This window comes from Rhamphochromis sp. 'chilingali' (genome assembly GCF_963969265.1).
Source record: "Rhamphochromis sp. 'chilingali' genome assembly, chromosome: 22".
NCBI classification, from domain to species: domain Eukaryota; kingdom Metazoa; phylum Chordata; class Actinopteri; order Cichliformes; family Cichlidae; genus Rhamphochromis; species Rhamphochromis sp. 'chilingali'.
In genome coordinates, this window is record NC_137950.1 from 25897919 (window position 1) to 25909953 (window position 12035).

The 12035-nt window shown below is 40.0% G+C and overlaps 1 protein-coding gene across 1 annotated transcript; it reads right to left on the reverse strand.

Annotated features, from left to right (window-relative positions):
• Window positions 1–5291: 5291 nt before the first annotated feature.
• Window positions 5292–11553, reverse strand: ormdl3 (ORMDL sphingolipid biosynthesis regulator 3). Its single transcript, XM_080872180.1, has 4 exons — window positions 11206–11553; window positions 10448–10652; window positions 9712–9863; window positions 5292–7565 (listed from the first exon to the last, which is right to left on the reverse strand). Exons 2-4 carry the CDS (start codon window positions 10619–10621, stop codon window positions 7430–7432), a joined length of 462 nt encoding a protein of 153 aa, XP_080728306.1. The 5' UTR covers window positions 10622–10652; window positions 11206–11553; the 3' UTR covers window positions 5292–7429.
• Between the last annotated feature and the right edge of the window lie 482 nt (window positions 11554–12035).

Sequence of the window (12035 nt, forward strand, 5' to 3'; positions counted from 1 at the left end):
TGAGGCGGAAGTAGTTTTAATTTACTGCCCTCGGTAAATCTCAGTGGCCAGTTTTGAGATGGTAGGGGAAGAAATGGAATTTATGTAAATAAATATTACAAATAAAAATATTGCAAAGTTAAATGATTGTTTTTAATTCAATTAAACAATCTTAAAAGGGTTAGAGTGGTTAAATAACTATAACAAACTAACTTGGACAAGTAACTAATATCAATATAGTAATTTTATGACTTGGTTGAACAATAAAGGTTCAAACTGTAAGAATATATCTTTATCAGATTTAATCAGTGATTCAGTATGATAACTTTCACCCTGTGAGACATGACTCCTCTGACTTTATGAGCATATACAGTGCAGTACAGTGTAGTAAATCCCAAAATAAGACAAACCCTGATATTCATTGACTGGAACTACAAGGTATTGAATTCCCAACATGAAACAAAAGGATCAAATAAATGTTGACACTATAAATAAACAGCTCCGATATTTTTACTTCACACTGCGTATGTTTAACATGGCAGATATCTACATCCTTTACTTCCTCTGCTAACAAATATTTTTTATAATTTGCGTTCACGCGTCCATACAAAGTGACAAATGTTAGCTTGGATTAAGTGTTAACTGTCAGACAAATTTAACACCTTTTCAAGGAGAGCGATGAGAAGAAAGAAGTTGCTACATTTCTATGACACTGTAAATCAGCGTAAATAAGGGAATGAACAGAGAAGAGAAAACCTCTTGACAAAAAGAGAGAAAGACCAATAATCTCCGCCTTGAGGTTTTTCTATTTATAGAGGCAGAACGTCTCTTCATATTAAGGTCAATGGCAGCTATTTGCTGCCCTCTACTGTAGAAATACAGACTGGCTTTTTTCAGGTGTACTTACTGTAGCATATTTGTTTTTGCTTTGTGTTTTTTAACTGCAGAATTCTTTATACGTATTTTGTTATTTGGTACACTGTGCACATAATATATGGCCCAGATTTTAACTGCATAGCCCAGAACATAATAACATTTTTTTTTTGCATAAACTCTGGGTCACACATTCACATTTGCCCTATGCACTGGTCTCTTTGGCCTCAAATGGAGTGTAAAAAGAATATGAAAATAGCAAGATGAGCCAAAGCATCCTGAGACAAACATTTTAGAATAGATTCATTATTATCATCAAGCCCTTAAAAGTAAAGCAATACTTGAGAGCCACAGCTTTCAGACTGGGAAGCATGGTGGTGTGCTGTCCCATTCCCTATGACAGCTGGGACAGGCTCCCTGCAATACAGAACTGGATAAGTGGAAAGTTTTTCAGACTTCAAGAAAAGTTATTATAGTTAACTAAAACTAAAACTAAACACTAAAAATAGGTCAAAAAAGATTTTAGTTAACTAAAAGAAAAACTAGACCTAGAAACTAGAAAACTAACTGCAATAAAAAATGTAGAGGAATTACCCTCACTGTAGTTTTAGGCTTATAAAAATACTTTTTAAAAAAGAAAGCACTGTTTTTATTGTAACACTTGCACTGATTTTCCTAAACCTCTGCCTGTTGCCTGACATTTGTCCTCCTTACAATAATTAAAAAGCCATTTACTGCGTCTGTCATCTTAAACGAGTTAGTCCCGATACGGCTTTGTTTTTGCTTTAAGGTAACTGACCTTTTAAAATAATGCTAATTTTCATATAGTTTTGTTCATCTTAAGTTCCTCTTATTTTTTGTAGCATAACAACACAGAAGGCCTTTATGCAAATTTATGCTAAAACACATACAGGTAATTGTGATAAATGTCACGACTGGGGGGGGCACGTCTGCATGAACATCGGGTAGTAGTCATCATTAAAAAGAAGCACGTGATCAACATACTGGATTTTACTGATGTAGTACTAGGATATGAGCAACAAAGAACAAGTCGTTCAACTATTTCTATCAAAAAAATACAATGTTTGGACGAAACATTTACCTCCCAGGTATAACTTTAATCATGATTTCAACTCATGTTTAAAGAAGACTTTAAATCTATTCAACATAAATGGGTGGGATGCCATTGCATATCTGCTTAACACCAAATAAAAAGCTTATTTTGCCCCTAAAATGAGGATTTATATTGTTATGACTTAAATCATTTGATTGCTTTCATATAATGTGTGACACCCTGCTAATTTACTGCCTCGTAATACCTCACTGTTACTTTCTTTTTTTTTTTTTTTTTTTTTTTTTCTTTTGGCCTGTCCCGTTTGGCTCTTTTGCATCAGAATTGTTGTCTAAAGGCAAAGAAAGATGCCCAACGGATTTACTTTACCAAACTGACCATCCCAGCCTTGCCGTAATGGTCCATTTGATTCACCTTTTATTGTTTATTTTATTTTCACTTAATGAATACGGGACAGACTTGACTGGGGGAAAGAAGGGGAGAAAGAAAGAGGGAAAGAGAAACAGCTGAGAAGAGGGACGGGGGAGAAGGGCAAAAGACAAAAACCAACAGAACGGGCAGAGAAAAAAAATGCATATATCAATCACCTGGATCACCTGCTGAGAAAGAAAAAAGAAAGCAAGCAGAAGAGAACAAGAGTAATAGAATAAACAACATCACAATGATATATGGGAATATGACAGTAAATACTAAATGTTAAACATTATTGTGCAGCACATAAGATCAACAGAACACAGTGTGCTTTGAGGTAGGAGCCAAAAAGGGTGTAGTTTGTGGGTGTGATCACCCGTGTGTACACCTGTGAGCATGGACGCGCTTGTTTTTTGTTTTTTAAAAGGTTCCTTCATGTAATAATCTGCTAGAGGGTGTGGGGGGGCCACAGCCCCGTCCTCCAGGGCGTGAAGCAGGTGTGGAGGAGATCAAAACTCCAGACATCCAGAGGCCCCCAGAACACAAGAGACCAAGGAAGACCAACAGAGGGGCAGCCGCGCCACTGTCCCGGAAAGAGCTGAGGAGAGTCCCAGATGAGGGCTCACTCAGCAGCCGCGGAGCAGAAGCCAGGGGGAGTTGCAGTGACGCGCCCGTGAGCTCCGCCGGCAGCCAGCTGCGCCTGAGTGACCCCACCTCCGAAGTGGCCCGAGCGAGCCCCAGGCTCCAGGCCCCGATAAGCGGCCGCCAAGGAGTGAGCCGGTGTGTACCTGGACGCCCATCCCCGGACACAAAGAACCACCAACGCACCGATGTCTGAGGGGGTCCGCCACTGGCAGGGGAAGTGGTGGTAGGGGGAGATAGGCCTCCAAACCTTGGAGGGCCTGAGATGTCCCCAGAGAGGTGGCGCCTGACACCCAACCTGACATATAGACACAGACATACAGGCACACACAGATACAAACATCCATTCCCACCCTCATGCTCTCATATGCACTTACTCCACACTCAACCAACGTGGAGACAGACATAAAGAGACGTTGTACACACGATCACACTCCCCAAGCGTACTCTACAAACCGGGTCTAGGTGCCCCCGCCCCTGGAGGGGGGAACTGCACCCAGACCCAGGGTGCAGTAACCTCACTGTTACTTTCGCTTACTGAATGTTTAAACAGCCCCCGGTGTTGTTTAACAGGGTGAGCACTGTACAGCGTCAGTATCAGCTTGCAATGGGGGAAATGAAGACCATAGATTTAATTTTTGATTTGATGCATAGGTTTACTATCAGGTAGAGTTGACAGAAAGTACAAAGAAGTACTGTTTCAAGCTGCAGAGTTTAGGACAATCATTCAGATTGAATAACCTGATGCACTGCACAGCTTTCAGGAGGTGCATTGCAAGAGTTACTACTCTCAGGCATTTTCTACAAACCCTTGTACCTGCAAAGACAAAGTACAGAATATAGCACAAAATATCACATCTATGCACAATTCTGAAAGTGTTTCCTGCTTTTATTAAGTACAATTTTCAAAAAAAAAAAAAAAAAAAAAAAAGTACAATTTTCATTTTTCCTTTTGTGCAAACTCTATTGTACTGTAAGGACTAACTAGTCATGATGTTAAGCAACCTAAAAGTCTGAACTAAACTCCTGCAAACACGTCATGGAGGAGGCATGTCAGTACATTGTAGTCACTGAAAAAGGTGTCCTAAATACAGCCTTTCTCTTTTTGATGAGCAGTAATCCATCTGATGCTTACATCTGTGTTTAGAGTCAACACTCAACCTTCTTGAGAGCCCTGGATGTGCAAACAAAAGTTAAGCACAGCCACAACAAGACAGGAGAGGCTGTCTCACACCATGTTGTGCCTGTTGTACATACTGAAAAGCACACAAAAAATGATGAGCACAATGCTTCGTCTTACCAATTCCTTTACAGATCCAACACATTTTCTGCATTTTAATTAAACGCCAGAAAACGAGGACACGGCGGCACAAATACGCAGTACAACAATGAAGGATTTTGAGATGATGCTTGAAAAACATTGTATTTAGAGTCAAGCGCTCTTACAGAAAATGGCTTTGCAATGTCCTTCAAAAACAAAGCAAGTACACTTTTTTAAAAAAGAAAATCAAACCAGGAGCTACAAGCGCAACTTTTCACATTTAATCAACATTCAGTTTATCCGATGTTCTCAAACAGTCTGATAAAAAAAAAGTAAATGCATTGTCATCTTGTGCTGTAGCAAGTCTTACAATGAAGCAATGAAGCCCTTTAGAGTAAGAATACATCTGAAAACATGATGAAGGCTGGGGCAGATCAACTATTATGTACACATACGTGAACTCTTTGGTTCTATGATCCATGTTTGATTCATTTATTACTTTTTTCCAATTTAACACACTTAATAAAATGAATGTTTTCATGTTTTGCAGTGACAGCGTGAACCACAAATCTAAGGAAAATATGATTCTGCTACATTTACTACCGCTGCCACTCTAAGTCATTTTAAATATTAGATCTATACTTGCTCTTGCTTCTACTACTGCTAAAGGGCACAATAGTGGTTTAACTATTAATCTATACATTTTTATTTTTTCAATTCATAACAGATTTGAATGGATCCTCGTATCCCAGCACAGAATAGACGTTCCCCTCTGATTGAACATCTGGTATCGTAAAATTGAGTTCAAAAGAAGAAATGTAAAACATAATTTTACCTCGAATGAGAATTAAGATGAACTATTATACAGTTTAGTCACCTTTAAACGAAATCCATGTTTGAGCTCATGTTTCATTCCCTCTCTGCCTGTCCCCAACTAATCAGTACCATTTATCAATTTCAGAGGTCAAATATGAAATGATGCTTCTTCAAACCATAGTCTGTATTCATTTTCCAGCTCTGGCCATCTGCGGTTTTTGCTCCAGGAAAAATTAAACCTGGCAATAATTTTGACAAACATATATGAATTGTGTCTTCTTAAAGACAAATCAGGTCAAGACAACTGTTTGTGTAACTGAATCAAAGCACTGTTGTGCACGTGATACACAGCCCACAGTAACTCAAAGACCCTGAATGCTTACGATGAGGCCTGCTTTGGCCTTTCACTGACAAACGCAATGAAAACGAAGAAACATGGCGGATTTGAAAAGATGCACTTTCACTGTATTTCTCCGAAAATTGCAACCAGTGTTTTTACTGTAATGCAATGACCTCTTTTAGCACATAGGACTAGTAGAAGTGGAGATTTCAATCAGATGACGAGGAAGTGCTTGATATTCTTAAAAGATCTGGATCGTACCTACTTTAAAAATCTTATGCAGCTATTTTCTTTAGTGTCTCCTTTTTCTATCCTTTTTCTTTCAGTCCACAAACTGTTCTCATTAGCCTCGTTTCCAGCACCAGCTAATTTCAGAAAACAATCAAACGGGAGACGGAGTAAGCTAAAAACATGATAAAAAAGTGTAATCTAAAGCAGTTCATGAGACAGGTAGTTACAGAAGAGCAACACAAAGAAAAATCAAGAGTGAAAACTAGACTTCAAGTAGCCAGAAGCATCCTCCATTAAAAACTACCTAAGGTGATATTGAATGTAAGCCCTAGGCCACTGTTTGACTACTGCTTGGCTATTTTTTCCCCGAATTCAGGATCAAAACTAGGCTTAACGTAAACGAATACCAGCTCTCTGAGGAGAATTTTGAAATACATTCCAGAGGGTGATTTGGACATTTCTATCCCATATTAACAAGTTTACTTCTACCTAATCAAAATCTTACACTGGAGAATAAAGCACAGCCATAAAAAAGTCAGTAAAATTTATGTTATGGAACCTGCTAACAATCCTCACCTGCAACTCCACCCAATGTAATGCAAGAGAAATGAAGCACACCACATCCTAAATTCATTTTTCAAACCTTTGAAAAGTCCTTTTTGTACCAAATATCTGGCCTAGATCCAGATCAGGATGCTTTATGAAGAAAGCATTAAAGAAAAATGGCAGCTACAGCTGGCAGACAAAGTGATTAATCCCGCTTTGCAAGGGTTTATTTTTCTATCTTTGTCCTGAGTGCTTTATTGTTGCATTGTTTTCATCATTCTGGAGGATTTTTAATTCTTAGGTAAATGAAAGCATCCGTGCTACAGTGCATCAGACTGCACAAAGCGTACCTAATAAACATAGAACTCAGTATGCAATCTGCTGACTGGTCTGAGCTGCAGACACAGCTGACTCATGCTCAACATACCAGATCCTGAGTACTTTTACAGAGCAGGAACAAACATGTGTGAACATATTTTGCCCATCTCCAGAGCCAGACTGCAGGACCTTTGGATAAGTCAGATCAGTCGAGTGCTTTTGCACACAGACTGGAGGTTTGCAGCGCACAAACCAGGACAAGAGGTGTCCAAATAAGGAAATGGTCAGATAAAAATAAAGGCTGCTTAACTTTCCAATCTTGGCCCTGAGCAGAACAGCGAGGGCTAAATATAAAATCTCGTGGTTTCTTGTGTCCCGCTTCCGCTGCACTTCACAGGTCCCCTACCATTTCATTAAACTATTGTTGCTCTCCTCTAAGCTCAGAAACCTCAAGGAAGACGAAGCTACACGCGAGAGTGAAGCTGAATAAATACAGCAGCGTATCATTACATACAAAATAACTTTGATTACTGCCTCAGTGTGCCAGTAGTGTAAAATGGCACACCACATTTGTACAACTACATTGTCCTGTTCCCCCGGCACTTGTCACATTTGAGAACGTCTACAGAAATGTACACAATACTTTGAGAAATCCTTTTAAAATGTCTCTGGAAAAATCACGAGGCTCAAAGAAGATTTTCCACAAATAATCACAACTGAACACTTTCCCTTTGTGCTCTCTAGTGTTTTGTGTCTCCGTCCTGGGGTTTGGTACCATGGCAGTATGCTCAATAGGCTTTATTTAGAGTGCTGCTCTGCAGAGTGAGGCGCCAAACGACCACAGATCCCAATGGTTCTGCAGCCAAATCAGAAGCTTGATACTCTGTGTGCTCTCAGCAGTCCACAGGGACACAGGAAGGAGGTGTCCTCTTCTGCTGTGTCAGTACTTATTAATCCCAAAGATCCTCACACCGTGCAGCTGGGGCAGCTTGGGAATGAGTACCGTGAGCAAGGAGACAGTGTTGACAACAAAATGGGCCCGATCGTATTTGGTGTAGAAGCTGGTTAATATATACCTGAATCAAGAATAGGCACAAAAAAGGAGAAGATTACAATGAGCAAAGGACATAAAGCTTATGTCTAGATTTCTCTCTGCTGGTGTGAAAGCAAGGCAGTCTGTTAAAAGCCTGAAGAAAACCACAATGTCTTTATAAAATGTCACTCTATGTATAAAAAAACCTTTCACTTAGTTTTATTCTGCCAATCACACCCAGATGTTTCCTAACTCCCAAAAGCTGTGCCAGCAGTTGTCCTGTGAGACCATTTTAATGTGCCAAACAACAGAATTACAACACTGGTAATGAGCAAATGAGTTGATATGAGAATCTGTAAGCCTAAATCTACATTAGGCTTCCAAGCACCAACAAGCTAAAAAGTCCATCTAATTTAATCCCAGCATGCATGTTAGGCTAACTGATGATTCCAATTTTGACGAGGATGAGAAGCAGATAAAACACTTAAAGTGGTTTATGAATATGAGATGATTTATCTGAAGTTCGCGAGCAGGACCACATAAACATTCCCTTTTGAGGCTTATCTACAGATGCCCACTTGTCCCACACAGCAGTTGTTCTCCTTGCTCTCCCTCCCCTCTTCCTCTGTCTGTCATCCTCTCTCAGAGGTTTCAGGGGACTTAACTGGCTCAGGAGCCACTGCCCATCCTCAAGAGGCCTCAAGAGGCCTTCCACACACTGCAGTCTCTGGTCAAGCTCTGTCTCGTTATCAATAAACGGTTTTTTCATTTGCATTTGGGGTGGTTAGAATTGTCTAAAGATCTAAGGCTAGATTTCATGTATAACACAATATATTTGTTCATAAATAGTAAATATTCTATTACCTATTCAATATTTCTACATTCAGTGATGACACCTAATCAACATATCTATAAAGCTTCCGTTTATCACAGAAATTTTTCAACTTACAACAATCTGAAAAATTATTTGTAGAATTGAACCTTCGGCCACAATTCAACCCGGCCTGCGACATCATAAAAAGTAAAAGTAGTGGGGCATATGAGGAAGATGTAAGCTAGTTTTTTATTGTAACCTCAGAGGAAACCAAAGTAAAATATGAGAAGTAAAAACAAACGGCGGCTTATAGAGTTTACCAGAATTCAGCAATGTGTGCATCTGATTTCACAGTTCTTCATCATGTGGTCCTACACTTGTTTTATTGATTATTTATCATTTTTATTATGGCCCCCTGAAAAAAACAAAAGAACCACATACATACCACATCCATGTATATAAACTCGGCTTGTGTGCTGGCTGTATGTTTGCAGAGTTGTGTTAATCCTGGTGAGATGGTGGAATAAATAAAACTATGCTGATTTAATATGAGTCGCACTTTTAGGTGTGGCAGTAAGGGATTTTTGTTAAGTGAGAATGATGAATTGCATTTCCTGCTCTCAGCGGAACAGGTAAGGACATGTACAAAAACACTCCCAGAAGATTTCAGCAGATGTGTAGCCATTACATCTGGAGTCTAAAGACTGACCGCTCACTTCTTCCTGCTGGCAGTGGTTGCAAAACAAAATGACAAAGAGCCCCTTTAAATAAGTGCAAAAACAAAGTCCACACCTGCAAAAGCGCTATCGCTACAATGTTCGTGCTGAGCTGGCAAATAAACCCTGGGGAAGCAGAGTGCTTCCTGTAAACTGAACTGTGGTGGTTAATAAGGACAGAAAAAGGCCAAGAAAGCAGCAAGCGGCACTTCTGCAACCACTGTGCCCCTTCTCAATTTGCAGGCTTGGCTAATAAGGGAGCAGCGTGTATGCTAATCAATCCACACTCACACCAAAGGAAAATAAGCGCTGAATTTTATAATGCAGCATATATTTTTCCACTGAGGTATAAGTGTGTGCAAGTTCACTCTGAATAAAAGGTACTGGCATTATGATTAAGCCACAAACACACAGGTTCATTCAAAGAGAGCTGCTTTTGCTTTAGGCCTGTCACACACAAAAGTGCTGATGGATGACACGGTAGTGAGACGTGTCCTTGTCAGAGAACTGATGACCTACTCTGGTTGTCATTTCCTGTCTACACTCTCCTTAGACCTAACATACTTGCTTAAGGTATTGTCCCATTATATTGTCCTCTATGGTTTTCTGCGGTCCTCAAAAAGCCGCATTAAACAGAAAAGCAGAGGAATGCAACTTACAGGACAATAGGTGTGATGGTGAGGAACTTCCGTGAAGCCGTAAACTGCACACCGTAGTCCATCTGCTCCCAGTGTGTAAGGAGGCGAGCTTTGCCTTGATCAGGGGTCTCGAAAGGTGTCCCTTTGACTGTATGAAGAAGCAGGTACATGCACTACAGAGAAGGGGAAAAACAGAACACTGTTGCCACACTAGTGGATTATTGATATGTGAATACAAGAATAAACTTCGTTAAGTACAAAATCTTCCAGGAAGTTAACTTACTAAGGTCTTCCTCTTCTTCTTCTTTTAAAATAAATCTAAATCTACTGTAAAGCTCATAAGTAAAAGTCAGATGTGTTCTCAATAGTAGGAACACTTTTAAGCTGCATGATGAAACAGCCCATGCCTCAACTAGCAAATTCACTTGTGTAACAGGATCACGGTGTGGTTGCGCTCTTCTCAAGAAATGTGGGCCTGTCCAAGTTGGAAAGAAAAAAAAAAGGAACTATGAAAAAACAACAACAAAAAACAAGAAGCTTGTTAAAGAATCACCTCATTAACCAAAGGCATGTCTAAGAGCAGTGAAGCAGCAAGCAGTTGTGTCTCTGACTCAGCTCTCAACTTACTCCCATTCACCACATCCTAAACCTCTTTACTGTGCTGCACGTGCCCTCGACTTGATTTGACCTAGTCAATAAAGGTTAAGGCAAACTGTGGCAGTGCTGGTCCTTTGAGGGACACCACTACACCACTAACCAGATTATGGATGAGGTTGGTGAGGGTCCAGACCACGGGCACACTGGCAAAGGGGATGCTCAGCAGGATGATATGAAGGAGGCCGATGCCCAGGATGTAAGACAGCCACATACCCCGGCTGTTCATCACTCGGGTGTTGGGGTTAACCTCACTGTGTGCTGTTCCCACGTTCATGATGGCGGCGGTAAGACTGTGTAACTGTCTCCTGAAACAAAAACCAAAGATGTTACCTTCTGACCATCTACAACCTCTAATGGTAAGCAGTCATATTTAAAGGGTTATACAGACACCTGTAGTGAACTCAACTAAAAGAAAATGAATCATGTAGCTTGGTTGCCCTTAAATGAAACTGCATAAAGGAAAAGAATTACTTCTATGTATTACTATGTATTGCAATAAAGCAACAGTAGGTTATATGATGGCTTTAACCTGACATCTGCAAGCCAATCAGATGCCTTTGCCGTGGTATAAATAAAGAAAACATTAAAATATGATCAAATGAGATTTACACATTTTAAGAAGTAGCCTTGTGCGTGAATAAAGCTGGTGTCTACTGGTTCAGTAGCAACTGATTGACTAGAGTAAACAATGTCGCAAGCGCTGATCATTCCAGCATGCTCTTTTGCAAGTTGTCTGGAAACATCACTGGAGACAATTGATCCTTAAAAAGATCTTGAAGTGAAGCATGGAAGCAAAAACAGCAAAAAACAAGAAAAGTTCAAATGCGTTGGGTTAATTAATGAAATCATTGTGCTTACTGCAGAGAAAAATGGCTTCAACTCCGACCTTTACGGGCACTACTCCGTTATCACAGTTTTTCCGTTATCGATGGCTTCAGTTATGTAACTAATACTATCCCTGCGCGGCTGATGAGTCTGCGGGGCTTCCATTAGTCGCCCGGTTCCCCTCCTTCAGTTCCGAACGTGTCTCTAAGCCCTACGGTCCACTCGTGAACACGCAATCCATCGAGACGCGTCCACTTTTCTTTCGTCTTCTTTTAGCCAACAGCTGGTGACAACACAGCACGGTCCACGGTGTTACGTCATCGTCGCTCTCTCTCGGCACACGTTTCGGCGGAGTTTTTTTGCTCCTCGCAATTTTCTGTGATAAGTCATGTTCGAGTCACGTGAGCTGATCTGGCCAATCACAGCGGAGTGCGCTGAAAACACGTAGCTACGTCTCCCTGACGTCAGGGCAGAGGAGGAGCTCAGGGAAAAGTGATTGACACTTATAAGCTACGTTTAATAACAGGAATCCTGATTTTTAAAACGAGGAGATATGGTTTATGCAATTAAATTGCTTATATTTTTATTTTTAAACAAACAAAAATAACTATCTAAATAAATAAATAAATAAAAACGTTGTGGTTCCGATCACAAAAAACTAAAAAATATATGTAAAATAATTTTATTATTGTATTATTAATAAAATAATTGCCTTACAGTTAAGTATATGATACTAAATCCATTTATAGCAGCACCTTTACGTTCGTGCTGAATTGACCTGGAATTTAGCACATTAGGGACAAATAATATGGCATTTTAGTCAAATGCTATTTTCCCAGTTCCCTGAGTAAATTTAGGCAAAT